At 33.8% G+C, this 24,888-nt stretch overlaps 1 protein-coding gene across 1 annotated transcript in view; it reads left to right on the forward strand.

Moving 5' to 3' along the window:
* Window positions 1-24,888, forward strand: part of LOC111140884 (LDL receptor related protein 1B) — a 1,957,146-nt gene that overhangs the window by 1,800,654 nt on the left and 131,604 nt on the right. Inside the window, exons 70-76 of the mRNA XM_022493131.1 lie at window positions 2,523-2,652; window positions 4,350-4,456; window positions 4,798-4,930; window positions 12,119-12,241; window positions 18,476-18,601; window positions 19,346-19,483; window positions 21,203-21,337. Of these exons, the coding sequence (XP_022348839.1) occupies window positions 2,523-2,652; window positions 4,350-4,456; window positions 4,798-4,930; window positions 12,119-12,241; window positions 18,476-18,601; window positions 19,346-19,483; window positions 21,203-21,337 (892 nt within the window). The remainder of the gene's footprint in view (window positions 1-2,522; window positions 2,653-4,349; window positions 4,457-4,797; window positions 4,931-12,118; window positions 12,242-18,475; window positions 18,602-19,345; window positions 19,484-21,202; window positions 21,338-24,888) is intronic.

A 24,888-nucleotide genomic window follows, 5' to 3' on the forward strand; every position in this document is an offset into this window, starting at 1 on the left:
CTTGCATATATTGAGAATAGGATAGATCAAATGCTTAGTTGTTTTCATATTATTCGCACTCAGAATTTTTAAGTAAAAGAAAGGAGATACCAATGTAGGAACAAAAAAAGTAAATAAAAATTCTGTAATATTAAATTCACACGTATCAGTAAGAGATTTTGATTTATCTTACTCTTTCTAAAAATATGTAATTCCTAGCTAAACTGATGACATCTCAGTATTATAGATTGACCCTAACATTCACATAGGGGCCTCTAAATACCATTTTCCAATTAAAGGAGACAAAACTCCTTTGAGAAATGTCCAGTTCTAGATCTGAAAAAAGAAATTGACAAAACGAGCCACTAACATCTTGTTAAGCCAGGTCAGGACCATTACTATAACGTCCAGAATACATAGGAGCTAAGTGAAGGGATTTTCTGCTAATCAAAGGGACAACTTGAATACCAGGGGGAAAAAAGGGACTGTAATGGATAGAAATAGAATACATGTATAAAAATACATGTGTTTATAATACTACTTTTAAAAAACAAAAATCTCATTAGTCACTTTAGATGTCACCAAAGTATCTTTTTTAGGATTCAATCAGCCAAATTCAGAACCGGAGGCATTCAACAGAACAAATAACCTAGTGCCTTCAAATAGTAAATGGCATTCAAACAAACGAACAAACAAACTAGCCAACAAACAAAAAACCTAGGAGAATGGGAAATAGTCATTCATTTAAAGAAACTCAGGCCAAATTCAAAGTGTAAACTTCTTTTAGATCTTTATTGTACCAAACTATCTTAATGTAGTTTAAAAAATGAGAATATTTTGGATATTGATCGGGAATGACTTTATACTAAGGAATTTTTGCAAATTTTGTGATATTATTAATGTTCTAATACTATCGTTATTGTGTTAAGTAATCCAGACTATAAATAAATGTGGTGGAGGAGGATATATGAAACATGAATAGTGAAGTGTCGATCATTGTTCAACAAGCAGCATGGGCCCATGAGGTTCATTATTCTATTTCTTTCTGTATGCTTTTAAGAATCTAAAATGATAATTAAATAACCTGCAAATAGAGACACACACACACTCATCAACAATACTGTAATTTGTTTTAGATTGAAATCTTCTGATAGAAAAAGTATCTAGAAGTGCAATCTTCTATATTGTTGACAATACAGATATACCAGTGCCATTTGTTATAGAACTATTTTACTCAAATTCCTTTAGTGCTGAGATAATCATTAATTCTACAAATACTTCCTAAGCAGTTATTTAAATCATGGCACAGTATTAGATATTTGGTTCACAAACACACATGATCCCTATCCATACAGACATGATCCCTTTTCTACTGGAACTGAATTACATGTAATTTTAATTTATATTCCTTGTTTTCTACAGTTGTGGTGGGTATTATGGAGGGCACATATTGCATGGAGCACTGGGTGTCGTGCATAAACAATGAATTTTGGAACACTGAAAAGAAATAAAATAAAATAAAATGAAAAAAAAAAAAGAAAGGGACCCAAAAATATATCTACTACCGTCTTGTTTGAATTCCAAATAAAATCTGTATGCAGCTAGTAGAAGTGACAACTGTGACAGTTCATTTCACAGTTCTTTAACAACAAATGTTGGAAGAGCGGTAAGGAGTATAAGCAGCAACTAATCTGTGAAGGGACAGGTAGTGAGGAAAAGGCATGGGAAGGAGAAAGGAAGGACATGTGGGGAAGTTCTGCCAACACAAAACAGATTTGCCTTTGGGTTCTTTGCTTCACATTCATCCTGTCATTCCATTCGCAATGAACTGACTGTACTTGCTTAGAAATAATTTTTAACACTTAATTTCCCCCCACAATCTTAATTGTCACCTATAATTATCTTAAAATTAAATTATCCCATACCTATCTATTGAAAAATGATCTCTGATATAATAGAACTATGGGATCTATGTCCTTTTCTCCTTTTTCTGTTTTATTATGACTCGCAAAGACAAATGAAAATAGAAAATTGTTATTCTTTTGTTATATATAACCATAGATTTAAATGACCATCTGAGCTTCTTGTATGTGGTAGTCATGGTTTCTACACTTCTAGGTTTCTGTTCATAAGGTTTCTAGCTGTCTTTTGGGCTTGTATATGTTTGTCAAAAAGCTTATGTTATATGCTTTTAATCTCAGGAACAAACTGAGGGCTTCTGTCGGGGGAGGGCAGGGAGGGATAGGGTGTCTGCAGTATGGACATTGGGTTGGGTATGTGCTATGGTGAGTGCTGTGAGTTGTGTAAGACTGATCATTCACAGACCTGTACCCCTGAAACAAATTACACATTATATGTTAATTTAAAAAGAAAACAAACAAACCTAGCCTTAGAAACTCCAACAGCAACCCTCTTGGGTCCCCCTCCCTCTTTGGGAGCTTTGTACTATCACCCAATAAACTTTGCTTTGCTGCCCTTCAAAAAAATAAAAATAAAAATAAAAAATAAAAGCTTATGTTAACTGCATTGTGTGATTTTGACAGAGAAATTGTGAGACAAGTTGTTCCAAAGATCAGTTCCAGTGTTCCAACGGTCAGTGTATATCAGCAAAATGGAAATGTGATGGTCATGAAGACTGTAAATATGGAGAAGATGAGAAACACTGCGAGCCAGGTAAAATGACCGAGGTGATAGTTAGTTTAGCTGATATTTTAAGTAGGTATAATTTCAATTTAGGCAATCATGTACAGAAAACAATGGCAAATGCACACACACACACACACACACACACACACACACACATTTACTATTTCAGAAATAAAATTTTGAAATATTTGTAGATAAAAAAAAGAAATATTTGTAGATGGATCCAATGGTGTGCCCTTGCTATGTTTTGAAACTGTTTTTGAAGGTAAGATCATTACTATGTTGGGGATCCAAGCATTAAACTCCTAAAAATTCGATTTTCCGGTTTCTCTCTCTTTCCACACCATTTGGAATTATTTTTCCAAGATGGCAAAACGAAATATGTTGAAACTGTAAGTGCAATGAAAATCAAGTTTTCAGTTATGGAATTGAAGGTTATGAAACAGAATTTAGTAGTTTCAACATGATACCAACTGAGAAAATGTGTAAGTGTATTATTTCTATTTCCATCTTGGTCCAAAATCAAAATAAAATTAGGAAGCAAGACCAGAGTACAGGAAAAGAATACCCAATTTATGATACATTCTTATTCTTTAAGTATGGGATTTATAAATATGCTCATTAAAACTTAATTTTTTATACCTTAGGTATTTTAATAACATTATCTTACAGAAAAAAGAATTCCTGGAAGAAAATTATGTTATAATCTGTTCTCAAAGCATTACTTTGAGAACCCAGGTGAGAGTAGCAGATACAAGACACATGCATTGTTATATGTCTGTACAATGCACATGGTTCATATTGGTAATTGATTGCATCTTTTTTCTTACTGAATTTAGTTCTCAGTCTCCATATGAATACAGACCCCTAGGCAAACACTGTCAATTAAAAGGAATTAAAACTCTAGGAAAAAGCTTTTTAGAATCCTGGAAATAAGCATTTCAGACCACAGACTCCTTATATAAGTACATTTGGCTACCTAGTGGACCACTGTAAGGCCAAGAACCCTGGAGGTTGAATGCTGGCCTAGCAGATTCAAACCCGCAGACAAAGGCAACAATCATAATTACTGTGTCAATTAATTAGATTTAATATTGATAGTAATTTAAATATCCACTTGTTATTTTCATTTTCTATGTCATAAAGTTGCTATAGACTCAGTTAATTTTGCGTTATTCATGTTTAAGACCCCAAAACAAAAGTACTTCTCAGACCTTATGCAAATATGACATTTATGTCAACACAGCCAGCTAGATATCATGGGGTCTATGAGACTATGCCAAGATTTCTACTTTTAGATTTATATGATGCATATATAAATTAACATTTCCAAGGGTCACTAAATCCCTTTACAATTTTAAAAACAATTTAAGGCCTTTGTTTTTAAATAATTTAATTTAAAATTATGGAAAATTCATTTAACTCTTCAAAACTAAAGAGGTGGAGACTATATAGATTTTTTTCCTTCTTTCTTTAGTCTGGTGAGTTGAATACTTACTGAACAGGTTATTACATCATTTTTTTAGGTATATTTAATGAAATGCGATAATACTATGAAACACATTTTAAATAAATGTTTGATATCAGATATGGACTATAGTTTAAATAATATAAACTACCTTCATTGCTGTCTATGCGTTTTTACATGCTTATTTATATTTTTATCTATGAAACCAATCATTCAATTTACCGAATCTAAATCTTAACTTTATAATTATATTCAGCTTCTCCTACTTGCTCATCAAGTGAATATATATGTGCAAGCAGAGGATGTATTTCAGCATCTTTGAAATGTAATGGAGAATATGACTGTGCTGATGGTTCTGATGAGGTAAAATCTATCATTTGATTAAAATCTCTGAATTACATGAATTAGGTTCGGGAAAGCAAACATAATAAAAATAGAGTAAAGAGATAGATTCTTGATTCTTAGCAATGTCTAAAATGTTAGGACAAGTACACTCAATACAGAAATTGCAACAGATCCTGAGTCTGCATGCTGTTCATATACTAAGCCCCATTGTCATTTGCAGAGGTTATATTCATTAAGTCAAAATAAAAGAAAGCCCACGGTGTAATAAATCTCCAGTATTGTCAGCTGCATGTTTATTTTGCCTGTGACTATGTCATTATCATTAATGAAAACTGCAGTGCTTATTTGTATTTGAACAGATGGACTGTGTGACTGAATGTAAGGAAGATCAGTTTCGATGCAGAAATAAAGCCCACTGTATTCCAATTAGATGGCTCTGTGATGGCATTCATGACTGTGTGGATGGCAGTGATGAAGAGAACTGTGACAGAGGTAAGGTATCTGTGTGTGTGTGTGTGTGTGTGTGTGTGTGTGTGTGTGTGTGTGCACTTGCCTGGAAATAAGAGAATGACAGCTAAAATGTTGTGCAAAATCAAAAGGGCACTAGGGCCAGAGGATGGAATCACCAAATGATTCTCTTTACCCATTCCTGTTTCATTATGTAACATCCTGCTCTGAGTAAGCAAAATCTGGATAATTTTCAGACAGAGTAAATGTCAAGCTACATATGACAAAGGCAACCAAAGTGCAAGTGTTTAATGTGTTCTACCCCAAGCCTGTCCTTGGATTAGATACTGGGTCAGGAACAGGGACAGGAGAAGGATGCAGGGAGCATAACTGCTAGAGCCGTTACTACAAAACTATTTTTAAGATACATTTCTCTTCCACATTGCTTGCCTTACTATGAAAATATAATAACATAAGGCATACTATATTACACATACTAATTTGCTAGATCATACATAGGTTGCAGCTTGTGCCCCAAATTTCCTTTTTGCCATATGGCTGAGAAAATGATCTACATTTTTTGTCAGTCTGGAAGTCAGCTTTAAATTTTGTAGTGCATTATTTTCTAGTTTTGTGAAAATATTTCCTGAAAAATAACAACTTTTTAATTGTAATTCACTACATTACAAGCAACTTTGTTACTACTTTAAGGTTAATGAGATGAAAGCAAAGAAATTGTGGGTGAAGCTTAAAATGATCACAAATTCTATAACTCTTATTATTTTCATAATGTTAAATATGTTGTTTAAATGCAAAATTATTTTTAAGCTGCTTTAAAAAGTCAATGGACTTTGCATTTCAGTCTTTGGAATATCATCAACAGAGATGATGCTAACTATTGATGTATGTTGCAGGGCATTTGAACATGTACTCAGGGTTTATACAGTTTCAATATACCTTTGCAAGCACATGGATGGAGTTAGGGAGTATAATGCTAAGTGAAATAAGTCAGTCAGAGAAAGGCAAATACCACATGATTTCACTCATATGTGGAATTTAAGAAACAAAATAAATCAACAAAGGGAAAACAAAAGAGGCAAATCAAGAAATGGACTCAACTATAGAGAACAAACTGATGGTTACAGAGGGGGGTAGGTAGGGGATGGGTGAAATAGGCAATGGGGATTAAGGAGTACACTTGTGATGAGCACTGGGGGTTGTATGGAAATGGTGAATCACTATATTGTACATCTCGAATTAATATTACACTGTTAACTAACTGGAATTTGAATAAAAATTTTAGAGGCACTTCAATGGCTTAGTCATTTGAGAATCTGCCTTTGGCTTGGGTCATGAACCCAGGGTCCTAAGAACAAGCGCTTCTTACGACTCTCTACTCAGTAAGGAGCCTGCTTCTCCCTCTCCTCCCTGCTTGTGTTTTCTCTCTATCTGCCTCTCAAATAAATAAACAAATAAAATCATTTAAAAGTCTTTTTAAAAAGAAAAAAAAATTGCTTTTATAAAAATCTAATCACTCAAAGAAAAATATCCTCCATTTTCTTTAATATTAGATCAAACCTTTATTATTTCCTAAAATCTCCAGACCCAACCTGATAAAGTATTGCAATATTCACCAGAAGAAATCCTAGTTCTCATTTGGAATCTGCAGTGCATTATATAGAGCCATAAAAGGTTGTACTTCCCTAATAGCTGTTTCTACTTTTGGTTAAGTTCTCACATTCACATTCTATAATTGGTCACTTTAGAGACAGCAAACTTTGTAGACACTCTGGCACCAAAAGCTCTTCAACACAATCATATTCTAAGACTTCAGGACAATTAAGTAACTCCTCTTTTTCCATTTTCTAGCTAATAAGCTCCAGCCCCTCAATTTCAGTCTTTGTCACCAGTCTGGCTCTTTCTCTCATTGCTTCTTGCCTGGGTTCATGTAATGCCATGTAATTGGACTCTAATACATTCCACTCACTGCTGCCAGGTTGATCTTATTGAAGTGTAACTCTGATTATGTCGACGTTAGCTCGAAGCTCTTTCTTTCTGGTTATATATAAATATGGCAGTCAGGGTTACAAGAAAATGATCCTGCCCTACCTCCCTACCCTTATCCTCGATTACTTCTCTTTATATCATATATCCTAGACCAAACTGAAGAATAAATCTAGTAACATTTTCCATGTTTTCCAACGTCTGTCCTGATTCCTCTGCTATTTCCACCATCTCGATACCTTTGCCAATGAAAATTATATCTATCTTTCCAAGTCCATTCAGTTGCTACTGTCTTCTACCAAATCTGTCTCTTCTGGAGCTTCCCTAGCAACCCTTTGATTGCATTCCTGTTATAGTATTTTTCCTTCTAGTATAATTGCTTCTGTATTAGTTGACTAGATTTCCCCTGTTGGAATGTGAGTTTCTTGATGTAAAAAATTAGGTATGCAAACAGAATGAGGAAGTGCATTCCAGGCAGTGTTATCATTATGCACAAAAGTCTCAGACGTGAGAGAAACTTTAAGTGTTTAGGAACTATAAGTAACTGGAAATTAATGCTATAGAATTTGGTTTTAATATCAAGCATAATGAGAAGTTTTCCAAGGCTTTTAAAGAGTCTTCAAATATTTTTTCAAAAAGAAAGGGTAAAAGAATTTGTACTAAGTAAAGCACAGAGAATTTATTGAAATGAGATTCAAGAGATCTAGTTTCTTGTTTTACTTCTAGAAACCTTTCTGTATTAATTTTTCATACTATCAGATCCAACCACAGTGAAATGTCTCCAAGAGCCATAGGAGTATCTAGAAAGTGAGTGACTGTATGTGTGTTTGTATAAGGGCAGTCCTGTCAGGATTTATCTATTTTTTAAATATTAAATTTCATAAGTAATGTTTGTTTGAACAAAGAATTACAGGTTAAAAATCAAACATTACAGTAAAAAAAAAGAACATTAGCATTGAACGATAGCATTTGAAATCTGAGTTATTTTTTAGATTTAAACCAACTCTACTAAGAGTTTAAGCTTACTGTTTAAAAAAAGAGTTGAAGACCTTTAATTCAATTATTTACAAATGTGTCAAAACTCCCCTTCCATCAATACTCATGTTTCTAACTTTCTTGGGTTTCTTTGCTGTCAGGTAAATTCCAATGAATTATCTTGGTGGTTAAAGTATTTGATCCTGTAAGGATATACCTTAAGGCTTGCTCGAATTCAGATTTCTAGCATTTCACTTACCTCCAACAAATGGTTTAGGTACTGGATAAATGTACTTTAAGGCTTTGAGGAAAAGGAATGCCAGAATAAACAAATCTCACTTCATTCATCCCGGATCTGGACACATGAACAAAGGGTTGGGGTTGGAAGGCAAAAGGGATGCAGGAACATTTTCTAAGAGAATTAGCTTTACTAGTTTACTTTAAAAAGTCAAACCCCCAAATACTGTGGAATTAAAAGCAGCATTCATACTTCCAAAGCTAAAACATGTTGCCTCAAGGAAACTTGGTATTTGTTTTGGTCTGAGATCCCAAACTTTATTCTCTTTAGCAATTTTGGTGGACAAGATTGAGAATTATTCTTTTTAGTAATCACCAGCTCAAAAATATGTTAACTATTTATGAAAATTATAAAACATTATCATATATTAAACTTTCCCTCTACCTAAATTAAAATGGGAACTCTAGATGCTTAATTTTGATGATAATGCCCTGTTCAGATTTCTATGAACCTGCCAAAAGTTCAGTTATATTCAGATACAGGTTTTTGTTTATATATGTATACACACACTTTTCTATTTTTCTAATAATCTTCTGTCGAGCTTATTAAGAACATGACTAATGACTAGGAAACTGGAATTTTGTTGGTTATGTGTGCCTCATGTCATTTCAAAATAAGCATTTTATGTTAGACTCACGATGTCATGGTAGCCCCATGATGCATTTTTTTTTTTAATACATATCCTTCATGGTACAATAGGAACCCTTTAGTAAGTTATCACAAAATGTTTATCTTATTCTACAATTGTGATTTCATTTATATTTCTCCTCTTCTTAATAAAAAAAATAATATGCCCATTTATGGGGAAATTGTGTTACCTAATGTGATACCTTTGGGAACTCATTTTTTATTTTCCTTTCAACAAGACTGATGTGCTACAAATAGACTTTTCTAAAATAGTCAGAAGATGTCAAGAGTTCACAAATTTTGTTTGAATATAATCCATTGTAAAATGGAACATGCAATGAGATTTAGTCATGAGAGCATCTTTATTCTGAAAGAATATAACTTTCATATTCCATGGATTTTGATATTGAATGAATTAAGCAAACACTCACCTCCTATCAATATTCATATCTTAAGTTTCTTTAATACTAAAGGCTATATATGTTATCTTTTTATTGTTTTCAGACAGAGTTGTTAAGTGGTAATATATTTTCTTGCATGGGTTTTGATCATTGAAATTATATTTTGAATTAGGGCATTTTAGAACTGACCATTCCAGAAGTTGAAAGAAAGGGGCACCCCAATGCCAGATATTATATTGTCAGTCTTACATGGTGATACTCACCACGGTGGACTTACCACGGACTTGACTTTTTCCATATTTTAGAGTTTGCTAGTCTTCAGAAATGCCAATGTAGGATGTGCCAGTTATGTTAAGCGTTTTTGCAGAAACTCTCAGAACTGTTCAGATTGCTATCACAATATCTTGGCCTCAGCTTTAACTAAAAAAAAAAAAAAAAAAAAAAAAAGATTCTAAGCCATCGGCCTCTATGTCCCTAATCATCTCTCTACCGTTAACCCTACCAAGTTTTTTAAAAAGTTGAATTTCTTCCTCACCTTTTACTTCACAGAAATAGTTTAAAATCTTGAGCTTTATTCAACATCTGGTCACCAAATTAACAAATCTACCTAATGCTGTGCCTAGCCTAACCTTTCCCCCATTCCTCCCTCTTGAAATGAGAGACTTGTTTCACCTCCAATCTAAGCATAATCCTTTTATATTAGTTTAAATCTCAAATCCTTCACAATTTCTGGATTCTCAAAGAATTCATCGTATCAATTACCCTTTCTCTCTTCTGTATCTTCAAGCTTACTCTGTCTACTGAATTATTCTCAGAAGGACTTAAGTATATCGGATATCTGTTTTACTCCATACAAGGAACCAGCCTCTTTTATTCACATAACTTCCTCCTTTCTTCCTTGCCTTTAAGACCAAACTCCTGGAGAGGAATGGATGATTACAGTAACTACTACTTTTTCATCTAATAATAATAAACTACAAACACATCAATAAATCCACCACCAGTTCACTGAACCTCCTCTTTTAGCATTATATAAATATGCTCACTACTACTTCCTTGTTGGAACACTTCTCAGGTATTTCTCCAAAAACTCTGGCTACTTTTTCTGTCTCTTTTGCAGACTCCTCTTTATCTATCCAGTCTTTAAATGTTGATTTCCTCTGTTTCATTCTAAATTTCAAATAACAACTACATTCAGATCATTCCCAGCTACATATTTACAGCTCAGAACTTGTCTTATCTTTTAAACACATTTATCCACTATCCTGTTAAATATCACTACATGATTGTCTTACTAGTCCTTAAATGAATTGTGTAATTATTTCTATTAAGCTTGCTCCTCCTTTTGTATTTCTTTATTTTTGGACAATACCTACATTCACTAAATGGTCCAAATAAACCAAAAGTAGAGTACTATGTTTGACTGCTCATTCTCCTTGCCACCTTCATCTTTTTAGCCATCAGATCCTGAGGATTCTACCTCCTGAAGCACTTTCAAACATAGCTACTCTAAATCAAGTACCAACAGTTCTCTTCTGCATTGCTACAACCTCTCTTCAAATTGGTCTTTTTCCTCCAACCTTGGCTTTACTCTTGCTACCTTTATTTCCAAGTTCTCCACATTCTAGCTAGTGTTATCATGCTAAAATCCAAATTTCATTCTGTCATTTGCTAAATTAAGTCTTTGCTGCTATCAGGGAATTATTAAAGATTCGTATACAAGTCAAAACCCAACAAGATGAGCTGTTTGACCCTCGTAAGTTTAGGCTTATTATTCCCCCTAAAGTGCATCCACAAAATGAACAATGCTTCCTTCCAGGATTTTCTAGTTTCACAAGGATGAGCACTATCCCTCTCCAGCCCCATGTTTTAATAAACATGTCAACTTCTAAATATGTTAATGCCTTCAATCGTCAAATCTATCTAATATGGAAACCATATTTATTATCTTATGAGGTTTAAATAGGTAGTAAAATTCTCTGAGAGCAATCTTATTTATCTTAATTCTGAATTCCCATCAGGTTGTTTTGGGTTGTTTCCCCAGGTACTGCTTGTAAATATGACCTTATAAATTACTTTAGCCAAGCCTCTCTTATAACATAGGAAAACACTGAGTCCCAGAGAAATTAATAGACAGGCAACACAAGGGAAGTTCCTAATTCCCCAGCCATTGCAGTTTCCACTATATATTATTACGTATCTAAACATATAATCAGAGCTGATTAGTATTTTGGTTCCTTTGCACAGGATAAATATATTTAATTTTAAGTGAGCATATCTTTGTATTCTTGATGTTTTACATTTAATTGTGAAAAGAGAAAAAAGCAAACATTTATGAAATACACAAAAAATCAGGTACACTACTGTATACATTTTATAAGTATGACTGAAATATTTCACCACATCACCAACTTCTAGTTCTGTATAAAATTAACTGATTATCTGTGATCGCAAAAGCTTTTTATTGGTTATTCTGTCTTCAGCAACTAAGTTTGTCAGTTTCCAGATATAACCAAATTGAACTAATAATTTTGCAAGTGTCTTTTCTTTCCAGAACAACACAATATATATAATGAAAATTAATACCATTTAAAATCTAAGTTTCTTTACAGTAACATAAAAAATTTTGTGAGGTGGAAGATAATTTATATTTGAAAAAACTTTCTTCTACTATCTTACCAGTATTTTCCAAAGGAAATATGATATACCTGGGTAATATCAGATTGTTTTGAAAAATAAACCATGATTAACTTAAAAAAAAAAGTCTGGATACTGCTTGTCCCTCATATTGTACAGGAAAAAAATATAAGGAAGTGAGAAACTAGGTACTGTGCGAAGATAATTAGAGGAATATGTGTCCTGTTGACTGGCATTAATTAATTATGCTACATCTCTGTGTCTCTTTTTCTGTTTTGTTTGAAAATAAAGGAGGAAATATATGTAGATCAGATGAGTTTCTCTGCAATAATTCCCTTTGCAAACTACATTTCTGGGTGTGTGATGGAGAAGACGACTGCGGAGACAACTCTGATGAAGCCCCCGATTTGTGTGGTATGCATTTCACCTGGGTCTAGATTATACTGTCATTTCCAGATCTAACATGCTGGCGTGAATTGATAGAGTGGTGAGGCAAACCACAAAGTCTACCATCCTGGGGTTAGGTAGATACAGATACAGCTTTTATTCAGGTAGTAATAGATTACCCTGCCCAAAGTTGATGATTTTACAGAGATGGCCCCTAAATCTGAATTTGTACATGTCAACATTATTCAAAAGATAGTGTATGGCCTATCTGGGAGGACTTATAGTGATTTAGCTTTTGAATTGTGTGAGGTTCATATAAGGACTCAGCTTTGTACCAAATTGGTTACTGAGGCTAAAACATTTTTTGTCGGGGACAGATAAGTACATGGACAAAATGTGAATAATAAAAGCATGTAGCCCCACAAGTTACCCACCACTGAGACCAATGTCAGGGAGATATATATGGAGATAATATGTAAGTATATTGATAATATTTTAATATGTAAGTATATGGATGTATTTTATTACATAAATATATTAATATACTTAAATATAGCATATATTATTTCTTCATATATGTCCTATGTTATAAATATATTAATATATTTTAATACATATATAGACTTAGGCAGAGAACTGCAATTAGGAGTTATATAACCTTTCAATCTGAAAATCTTAACAAAAGTTATTGCTTCTTCAAATTCAAGTTACTCTTGACTCTTGATAATTGTCAGGAGTGTACTTACGCAACCAGCAACTATAAATGTCTGTTTATATCACCAAGTAAAGGATTTCTTATAGGTAACAAGCATTTTCAATTCCTTCTTCTCATTCTTTGTATCTAATCTCAGTAAAAGTGTATTTTACCTCTAATTTAAAGAAAAATACTCCTACTTTGGATATAATTAAGTAGCACTTCAGGTAAATTAAAGAAGACATAGCATGAGTGTATATACTTAAATTCTTTGTTCTATTTGGTACACCAAATTAAAACAATATTTTTTGATAGACAGTGACATTGACTATTGACATTACAATTGAATAAAATATCCAAAGCATGGAGGTAGCTTTATTTGTAAAGGGATTTAAAACTTAAAAATGACAGTCTTTGGAGAGTGTTCTCTGTAGACACAACTAATGAGAGATATAACTAAGTTTCAGTTTTAGTTCAACATCGTCTTACACAATGTACTCTAGAAAATCACCAAAGATTATATTGTTTCTGAATTATAATCCATGGAAAAATATAAATTTACCTGTCAATATCAAGCCAGAATCAATTATTTTTATAAAGTATGTATATGTATACATATATGTACATATATATATATTTTTTTTCCTCTATTCCACTTTAGCACACAACTAGTGAGTGGAATAGGAAATGGTTGCTAATTAACCATGTGAGGCTCCAGTGTCATACCCCCAGGACCACTTCTAGGACCAGGAAGTGATTCTCAGTGATGTGCCACACAGCTGCTGGAAAACCTAAAATACAACCAGCTTGATTATGTGCATGTTTTTACATTCCCCTAGGTCATCAGTATAAACATTGAGTCAAGCTGTTATGTACCAAGGACTGTGCTAAGTAATTGGGATGGAAAAAAAAAAAAAGAAAAAAGAAAAAAAGAAAAAGAAGAACAGCACATGGTTCTCTTTGACAAGATCTTACTCTGATTGTACTAATCAGATTTTAATACATTATATTTTAAGCAATGGTGGAATTAAGTAAATGTACAGATAAAGAGGAGAGGAATAAGATGAACTCTGCCTAAGGAAGAATTCAGAAAGCTACAGTTTGAACAATCCAAATTAAAAGACAGCATAGGCATTATGCACAGCATGGGAAATAGTGTCATTTGTTCATTTAATAAATATTTGTTAGCATAGATACTGTTATTATTTTGGGGAATATAATGATGAGAGATACAGACATGGACCCAAATGTCACAGAACTGAGAATCTAGTGGACTAGGTATTCAAATGATTTAAAAATATATGGTTGAAAATTATGATATGTGCATTGAGGAAAAAGAGTAAGTTTTAAAAGTATAGAACAGAGAGATTTTATTCAATCTTGGGTTATGGTAAATAGTATTTGAGTTTCAGTCTGAGAGATATATCACCGCTAAGCAGGTGAAAGTGATGGGCTGGAGATAAGGTGGATGACATGATGTTGTAGGCAAAGGAAAATGTAGACAACCCTGAGGCAGAGTGAACCATAACTTATTGGAGTAACTGAAAGATCCCTGTGCTTGGAGAGTACAGGTCAAGGTAGATACTGGTTTAGGATGAAACTGAAGAGATGGAAGAGTCTGGAATCTTGTAAGTCTTCATGGGGAATTTTGGATTTAGCCTAAAAGTAATTAAGAATACTAAATGGTTTGGGGGCACCTGGGTGGCATCGACTCTTGATTTTGGCTCATGTAGTGATTTCAAGATTCTGAGATCAAGCCCTGGGTTGGTCTCTGAGATGGGCATGGAGCCTACTTAAGATTCTCTCTCTCCTTCTCTCTTTGCTCCTCCCCCTGACCTCTCTCTCTGTCTTTCTCTCTCCCTCTCTATAAATAAATAAATAAATAAAAATTTTAAGAATTGTTTTAAGTTCTAAGTTCTAAGTACAACAGGCATATAGTCATATATATATATATTACATATATTGGAGAGAAAGGGGCAAGGCTAGGTAAGATAATTGTTGTACTCTAAGCAAGCCATGCTACTAGCTCGGGTTAAGATAATGATAACACATGATGGCAAATATACTTGGAGGTAATTTGAAAAGCAAAATAAAATAGGATTAAATAATAGATTAGATAGATAAGTCAAGGAAGAGGAAGTTACTAAGTATAATTTATAGGGGGTTTGTGCTTGTTCAGTTGAATACATGGGGAATATAGGAAGAGGAACAGTATTGCAAGTAAAGATTAAATGCCTGGTTTGAGATACATTTGAGGAGACATTCAAGTGTAGATTCCAGGTAGGCTCTAGATACTTGATTCTAAAGCTTAAAAAGCTGGACTAAAGTTATAAATTTGAGAGTCAGAATAAAATGGGATAATGAATACTATGGACTTTTTAAGATTTAGGCTGGGTAGGAGTAAGGCATAAGAGAAGAAGGAATTTAGGATAGAATACTGAGTGCCACCAAACTTCTACATAAATATAAGCAGCTGGAAGAGACTCAGGTGAGTTACCACAAAATGATTTGAAGGAAAAAAAAAAAAAAAGGTATGGCAAAAGAAATACCAAGGTAATGAAATGTATCAAGAAAGATGGAGTGGTTCCTGAAAGGGCAGGAAAAAATTGGCTTCAGAGCAGATGAAAACTTAGTTTTAGAAAGAGTAGTCACCCCTTCTCTGTTATTAAAAATACTGACATGAATTGATAGATTATCTATAAATGGAGGTGGATGTCCAATTATATAATGAAGTGATAACAAATTCACCATCATTTTATTTCATTTTTATATATGCAGTAGGAAGTATATTCATATATAGAATATGGAAGGTTGTTATTTTAGAAAATTTGAAAGGAATACAGATTTAAATTGTTATTGCAAAGGGTAAGAGACTAACATGCTATCTCTATCTGTATTTATATCCATATCTATCTATCTATATATACATGTATATCTGTATTTATATCTATGTAGATACAGATATATATGATTTCCAAGTAATATTTAGGGCCCATCTGGTATTAATAAATATTCATATTTGTGATGTCACTTGGTCTTGTGGCATGATCATCTGCAATGTTCCTGGTCTTCCCAGAATGCAGACATTGGAATAGCAGATGGTTTTATTCATCTAAGCTTAGGGTTTTGTTAGATAACTAAATGAAAAAGAGAAAAGAGTCAGATAATCCAGATTATTTGTACTAAAGTGAGTTTCTAAATGAATTTTTAGAACATATAATAAGTTACCAATAAATATTTGTCAACTGAGTAAACTGAAAGATGGAGAATGGGATCTTATATCAATGCCGAGGTAACTAAAGACAAAAACACTGGAGAATAGGAAAAGGTAGATCTATCAATGGACTAAAGTTTCACCTAAGACAGAAAAAAGGTTTAATGAGACTGGTTGAATTAAAATTTGGGAAAGTAAGAAATGCTGGTCAGAGTTTGTAGCATTCAGATTAGTGACTTTGTAAATGAAGCCATTGGAGGAAACAGTATATCCAGCTGCACTCATGTAGATCAATTAATATTCTTACCTGCAAGCAACACGAAATGTCATTGGCTAAATTAAGAAGAGAAATATATTGGAATCTACCAATCTTCACAACCTTCTAGGATACTTACTGGCTTAGGTGAATTAGAAGTAAAATGCTACTGGGTATGAAAAACTCAAGGAGCTAAGAGGTACAGATATTGGTTGGTTTGTTCATGTAGATATTAAAGTCATCTAGGATGTTTAAATGAGTTTGGACAGAGAGCAATAATGATGAAGTATGATGCTACAGTCATTAGTAAACTGGGGAGAGGAATGATGTTTATAAGGCTAATGAGAAAATAGCAATAAGGAAGATATTTAATCAAATGACTGGCTATCAAAATAATAGGTTTTTTTTCAGTTTATTTTTAAAAATTGAATGTGAAGATATAGTAACAAAGTTCTGAAAGCTAAAGTAGGAAATTAAGGGGTATTTAAATATAACATGAGGCTTGAGAAATTTAAGAGATATTCCTAAAAGATCTGAAGAAGAGGACCTATGCTTGGAGTGGGAACCAGATTTCAATTAAACCATGGAGGTCAGGCAAGAAGGAGTATGGTATATTTAAGAAGCTAATAAAGTAGTATTGCTAGAATATTAAGAGTGACAAGGGATTTGTCTGTAAAAGTAGCATGGACAAAGTAGTGATCAGTCCATTATGGCATGTGAAGTATCTTAAATTTTATTCTGAAAATGCTGGGTAACTATGGAAGAGATGATCAGATTAATATCTAAGGTGGGTTGTTATGGTGCTTTGTGGAAGATTTTAGGTTGGGCAATGAAATAGAGATATTTAGGATTCTACTGCAGTTTTCTCTGTAAGAGATAGTGCAGAGCTGAACTGTTGTAACTGATATGTATGGAGAGAAGAAGGCAAATTTGGGGATAGTATCAACCGGATTTGTTGACTAGTAAGAGCTGAAGGTCAAAAGAGAAATGCATTTAGAATAACCCCAGACTTGCAGCTCTGGTGTGCTACTAACTGAACCATGGAAATAACACAAAGCTTATGTTTGGGGAAAAAGTAGTCACAGGGAGGTGATGAAGAATGGAGTTCTGAACTTACTGAATTTGAAATTCCTGAGGGGATATCCTATAATCAATTGTAAGATGCTAGAATTAGATAGTGAATTGAAAGTTTTAAGGGTATAGTGTCAAGTAAATGAGAATAAATGAGAATATCAGCAAAGAGTTCAAGAATGAAAAGATCAAGAAACCAATGAAAACACCTGGAGTATTCCACATGTAAAGATAAAGTGTCATGAGAGAGGTTTCCTCCTTTAGGGGTAGAAGTCTTCAGATTAGATAATGATAGAAGGGACAAGGATAAAATTCTCTGGCTTTCACTGTTGTCATTTTAAGTCACACACACCGCTGCCCCCCCAAAGCTACATATACCCACAAAAATTAAACATAAATAACAAAGATCACCTATGTGACTCAAATATATATTTATACATTTGTTTACAGAGATACAGAGTAAGAAAAACAGTTATAGTATTGTTGGGACTTTTTTTTTTTCACCGGGTGACCTATTTTCAAATTTGGACCTATAACATATGCTTCCTCAAGCTCTATTCTGTGTGAAATTGCTCTTTTAAATAGCTAAGTGTCCTGCCATGTTGTATAAACTGTAGGCATAAATTAATTTGGTACACCAAGTGAAGTCAGCTAAGATAAGGCATCTGGAAATGAGACCATGAAGTTTGGCTCTTTTTCTTACTTCATTTCATTTCAGCTGTGCACTCTTTTCTGTAGTTAATATAAATAACCAAGATCATAGCTTCTATTTCCACACAGTTTCTAGTACCTACATGAAGGCAATTTCCACAACAAAAGGTATTCAGAAAAGCCAGATTATGGATTTGAAAAGAAGGAAACAAAATAAAACAAAAACAAAAGCAAAAAGCAAAATAAAATGAAACAAAACAAAGAAAGGAAGACCAAAAAAAAAAAAAAAAAAAGGAAGGGGATCGTTCCTCATAAGTCAGTGTACCCAAAGGAGCGGCTTTGATTTTTTTCTTTCCTTTTTTTTTTTTTTTTCAGCCAAATTTCTTTGCCCACCCACAAGACCTTACAGATGCAGAAATAACAGAATATGCCTGCAGCCTGAGCAAATGTGCAATGGGATTGATGACTGTGGGGACAACTCCGATGAAGATCACTGTGGTGGTAAATCCGTTTAATGTGAAATAATTGATTTAGTGACAGCTACAAGATAATACAATGGTTTTGGGGCTCAAAAAAATTGCAAAGAAGTATTTTCCATGTAGCATGTCTGAGGGTATTTTTTTCAGACACTTGATCTTCTGACAAAGTATGAAAAATAATCTGCTAACATTCATTTGAATAGTAGAGCTGTGCAGCTTTATCCAAACTCTCTACTAGTCTGTAAATCTCCACTGATGATACACAGTTTATTTCTGAAAATACTGTATGAGAGAAAAAACAGTGGTTTAAAAATGTTCTCTGTTAAACAGCTCCTTGAGGGGAGAGTGTTAGTAAGGAGTTTATGTCTGTATACACAATTCCTTCTTCACAATTATGAAATTTAAAAAAAAAAACTTTTAAAACCAAGGCTTTACTAATGCGTGTGGCAAAATCATCTGATGACAAACCCTGACCTGAACTGGTCTGAAGCAGTTTTTATTACTTTAAGAACAAGGTCTCACTTAGGATGAATATTCAGACATTTTCCGGTGGAAATGTAGTGTTACTTATTACAGGGTAAATACAATGTTATTCCTCTAAAAGTCCAGAATTTCCAAACTTTTTTCATTTGGCCAAGAGCTTCAAATAAAGGATTGCGGAGCCACGTTTTTCATAGTGTTTAAATAAAATCTTGAATGTGTTAATGAACTCAGTAAATTTGTTTTGATTCTGTGAAGTACTAATCATTTTTTAATGACTCTATAGGTAAGCTTACATATAAAGCAAGACCGTGTAAAAAAGATGAGTTTACTTGCAGCAATAAAAAATGTATCCCCATGGACTTCCAGTGTGACCAACTTGATGACTGTGGAGATGGTTCAGATGAGCAAGGCTGCAGAATAAGTAAGTTTAGTTTCTGTTAAAGTGTAGCAACATGCAAGTTCAATTCTCCTTCAACATGACTAAAATTTTCTCTACTGGTGTGAGAAAATATCATTCTTCACAAATATACCTAAGTATACTTTCTTTTTGGTAAGCCCTTACCAATGCAACCTTAGAATGCCACTTAAATTAATATCAGAAAGTATGAGGTGGGAAAGGTCGTTTTCACAGTGAGTACCCTTGTTAGACCTGAATCTGAGATCTCAATATCCAATTGCAGACTTTGTTATCAGCAAGGATATCTATGTCCCTTAATATTTTATTTCATAAAATATAAATTTACTATTTTTTCTTATAAACAATGCTATTTAGTTGAAAAATAATAAAGGTCTTAGTAATTTATTCAGTGTTTTAAGATTTTAATCCATTGCTGAGTTATTCTTAAAGAAGACATCATTGTTTAATTTAGTTGGAGTGTGATGCTATTTGAGTTATTAGGGCTTGTTTTTTTTTTTTTTAAGATTTTATTTATTTATTTGACAGAGAGAGAGATCACAAGTAGACGGAGAGGCAGGCGCAGAGAGAGAGAGAGAGAGAGAGAGAGAGGGAAGCAGGCTCCCTGCTGAGCAGAGAGCCTGATGCGGGACTCGATCCCAGGACCCTGAGATCATGACCTGAGCCGAAGGCAGCGGCTTAACCCACTGAGCCACCCAGGCGCCCCTAGGGCTTGGTTATTTTCATGTTTAGTGTTTGATATCTCATTTTTCATATTAAGAAAAATAACCAAACTTATGACTCTAATTCAGATTGCTTATAAAAGTCATAAAATCCTTCCTATTATGGGGTCTTTCACTTTTTATGCATCTAAGTTGTTCCTCTCTGGGTTGATGAAGCATTACCTCCCACAATATGGCCACATATACCTCAAGACTGAGGTGAAATTCCACTGGTGTACTTTAATTAATTGTAAAATATTCAAGAGTCGGTGGGGATTAATAACCATTATAATTCGATTAAGTTGTCATATTTCAAAATAATTTGATATATGTAAGTAAAAAACAGATAATTCAACATCTATTTTACAATAATATCCCTCTCATTTATTTGCATTCTAAAATGTTTTCTGGAATGAGAAATAAAGCTATGAAATTGTAATTACTATGCTGGGAATGGCAAATAACACATAGTCTGTTGTAACTTGTGTAACAGCCCTTGACCACTGGAGCATACTGCTCCTCCTATATATTTTCAGGCTAAAAAAGTTTAAGAACTGATGATTTAGCCTACTTGTTTGAGTAACATGGTAGTACCCTTGATTGAATTCCTGAATACTAAATTTAGGTTAGCAATTAATGCCCACATCTCTGGGAGCTTCTAGGAAACCTTTTGTTTCCTAGAGAAGGATATAGTACTCATACATCGTACCATTGTAATGATAACCTGTCATTAGAAACATTGACTCTCGAATTCCTTCCACAAGTAGTGTACTTCAACAGCTGTAAATATCAGCTATTGGCAGTTTGGTCTGAAACTATATTCAGTGTAAATGGGCTCAGATTTTTATCTGCTTCTATACTTTTATAAGAAATCATGACTTAGACAGAAAGAAGGTCATAATCTTATAAATTCAAAAATACTTATCTGTGGAATAATAAATATAATTTCAAGTTAAGAAAAAAGGTAAACTCCCACTTCAGGAATTAGAATTATATTAGTTTTGATGGTATTTTTAAATCCTAGCTCCCGCTGAATATACCTGTGAAGATAATGTGAATCCATGTGGAGATGATGCATATTGTAATCAAATAAAGACATCTGTTTTTTGTCGCTGTAAGCCTGGATTTCAGAGAAACATGAAAAACAGACAGTGTGAAGGTATAGTACATTTCCTCAACAGCTTGCTCTTAAATCTTTAGGTTATAAAAGACTCACAAGGCTGTTAAATTGTGAGATGACATGGGATTGATTTTCATCAGATTGGTGTGTATCTACGGGATACCGTTTTACCTACAAGAGTGAAAGTCCCTGGGGTCAAAAGCCTGTTTGTATGGCTAAGCTAACCATCTCTGAGACTACAAAGCCTTTTCTATAGCAGATTCAGACCTGCAGGAATTTCAATTGTACTGTTACAACTCTGTTTTGAAATGCAAATCAAAAAAATTGCTGGTTCAGGAACTATTGGAGAATTAGAGACATTTCATGAAAGAACATGTTTATGATGACCCATCTCTCTCGAGGTGTGGCATTTGCGGTACTGCAATAGGTAATTCACTTTGAGAGAACTGTGGGCTTTTGTCCTATCACCATGTCTCAAACAGTGCTTTATATTATCAAGAATGCCTTCTAAAATTCAAAGACAGGATCTAAAGAAATCTCTATCAACTTACTTGAGATCATCTAAAAATTGAGCATGATAGGATAGCCAGGATCTCATAGTAAATTATAGGTAAATATAATATACATCGAAGCTTTAATGAGAGAGCCATGAAATACAGACTTATATGTACTTACTGACAGTTTCTCCATTAAAATTCATGTTATTGTGATTAGAGCCAAGCCTAAATTGTTTAAGGCTGGCTTATCTACTGTAAATTCAAGTTGTAAAATGCTTTCACCCACCAGCTGCCTTCTCTACTGTCCATGTTATTCTTGGATAGAGAAAAATGATTTTTGCTTTGTGTCAATCAAAATGAGATTATTGAAATGAATTAATTATATCCACCCAAAAGGGAAAGAAGTATGGCCATGTCAATATTTACGTATATTTTGAATTATATACTTGTTTGAATTACCTATGTCATTTTATTTCTCCATTAATATGGAGCACTGAAAACTAACAGCCTTCTCTATATTTTTAAATATATTTTTTAAAGATTTATTTATTTATTTTAGAGAGAGCGAGCAGGGGGAGGGGCACAGGGAGAAGGATAGAATCTTTTTTTTTTTTTTTTTTTTTTTAAAGATTTTATTTATTTATTTGACAGAGAGATCACAAGCAGTCAGAGAGGCAGGCAGAGAGAGAGGAGGAAGCAGGCTCCCCTAGAGAGCAGAGAGCCCGATGCGGGGCTCGATCCCAGGACCCTGAGATCATGACCTGAGCCGAAGGCAGCGGCCCAACCCACTGAGCCACCCAGGTGCCCCGGATAGAGAGAATCTTAAGCAGACTCCCTGCTGAGCATGGAGCCCAACCTCAGGACCCTGAGATCATGACCTGAGCCAAAATCAAGAATCAGATGCTCAACCTACTGAGCCACCCAAGAACCCTTAGGTTTTCTCTATTTTAATTTAAGAAGTAAATTATTTCTCAAGGCTATATTATTTCTTTCTTCCCCAGAAACTTCCTATCAATTATATATAAACACACACATGCATACACACAACCTCTTCGAAATTTTAATTTCAATATCATTAATTTACTAACATTTATTTATGAATAATGGGCTGAATTTCCTTATAAACTTAATATTTAAAACTCAAAATTCTCAAAATTTTCTGTATTTTTAATTGTTCTATGTCAAATAAAAGCTGCAACTTCTGTCTTCATTTTAAGTTGCTACAAATCCAGTATTCTTTTTGCGTAAATTAGTAACTTCTGCACTCCAATAAAATTTGTATCCTTATTAAAGGAAGCTTTGATAGCAAGGAAAAGCAATTTGATTTGGTACGGAGGAAGGGAAAGACATGACTTTGATTCATAATTCAAAAAATTGAAATGCGTTTGTGCTTTCCCTATATATAACTCAAAAAGAGACTAAGAAATTACTATGTGATGTTAGAGCCAATATGTTTTAATTAGAATATGTAAAGAGAAGACAAATTATAGAAAACAGCAGAGAAGTACAATGGATTAACAGTTGCTGTGTGTCGGGCACTGTTCTATGTCTTGGACATGTGTGAGATTCTTCCACCCCTTACGAAATCTCACAGTATCAACATTAGTGTGTGTGTGTGTGTGTGTGTGTATGTGTGTGTGTGTGTACTTTTAAGTAATCTCTCTTCCCAACGTGGGACTTAAATACCCAACCCTGAGATCAAGACTCACATACTCTACAAACTGAGTGAGCTGGACCCCCTGGCATTAGTATAGAGATGAAGAGAAAATGGTGATTCTGGCCAATATAAGGCCATGTGAGGGGCCCAAAATTTTTATCAAATCATGTAGATTTTTGCTTATTTTGACTCCATATCAAAGGGAAATGAAAGATCAAATAACATGCTGTTCAAAGTTACAGATGTCAAACAGTCAAATGTATTTATTGTAATACTTTTTTGATGGCCAGGTGCCAATAAAATGTATTTTGCTTTGTCCCTGGTATGGTATTCACTAACAATACAGCTTTCTTTATCTCTTTGTCCTATATTTCAATGAAACACAGAAATAAATTGTCATGAATGCCTAAGTTCACCTTGGGCAAAGTATCATAGTAGACACAAAGGAATCAGAAAGCCTGTGTTTGAGCCTCGCCCCTGTCATTGCAAGTGTCCCTGGGAAAGTCCTGATCTCTACCACTAAGGCTTCGGAACACAGTTGAGAGCTAAATGAAAGATAATTATTATTGCTGTGCTTATTCTTAAATTTTCTAATTCAAAAGAAGGAATTATCTCACAGATTTATTACATAATTAGGGTGACATGAAAAAAAAGCAGAAGAATTAAGCTGACTGAAAATAGAGAGAGAAAGTAGTAATTCACTAGAGTCACCTGACATCATTGCTGGCTCTGCATAAGCCATTAAAATTAGAGGCATGTGCTAAACAACAGAATATTGCCTGTGATTTATTTATTTATTACTTATAATGCACATGTATCCATTTATTTGTAGACATTCAGGGTTTTGTTGCTTTTGTTTGTTTATTTCACATAGCCCTTCTTGTAACATTGTTTCTTTGTGTATAGGAAGCCAGAAGTGTGTTACAGTTGTATCTGTATCTTCATTTTTTGGCCAGGAATTGTGTAACACACAGACAAAAAAATTAATAATAATTAATGCCCTCCAGGGGCTGACAGTCAAGTAGGGGGTATGAATATATGACTACATATATAATATATAGTACATAGAGTGTTCTAAGAGAGAAACACCCAGATAGTAAATAGTGGAGAAACTGTGGGATGGATGTACGTTGGTGGAGAACAAGAAATGTTTTATGCATGTGGATCTTAAGAGATGAATAAAAATTCTTTAGGTCAAGGTGGGCAAGGGGCTTATAGGACCGTATATGATATGTACAAATGTATGGAGGTAGGTAATCAGAAACAGTCTCAAAAGGAAACCTCAAGAAGCATTTGAATGAATGAAAATACTAGGGAAGTTTGAAAGGGCTCTTTCAATGTGTTAAGTGTATTAAAAAGCAACGTACAAACAATTGATGAATTATTACAGTGAAACTATTGTAAAAATTGTTACGGCCAGAAAATATGACATAGCA

This window comes from Enhydra lutris, unplaced genomic scaffold (assembly GCF_002288905.1).
Source record: "Enhydra lutris kenyoni isolate GAN:26980312 unplaced genomic scaffold, ASM228890v2 scaffoldscaffold1, whole genome shotgun sequence".
Taxonomy (NCBI): domain Eukaryota; kingdom Metazoa; phylum Chordata; class Mammalia; order Carnivora; family Mustelidae; genus Enhydra; species Enhydra lutris.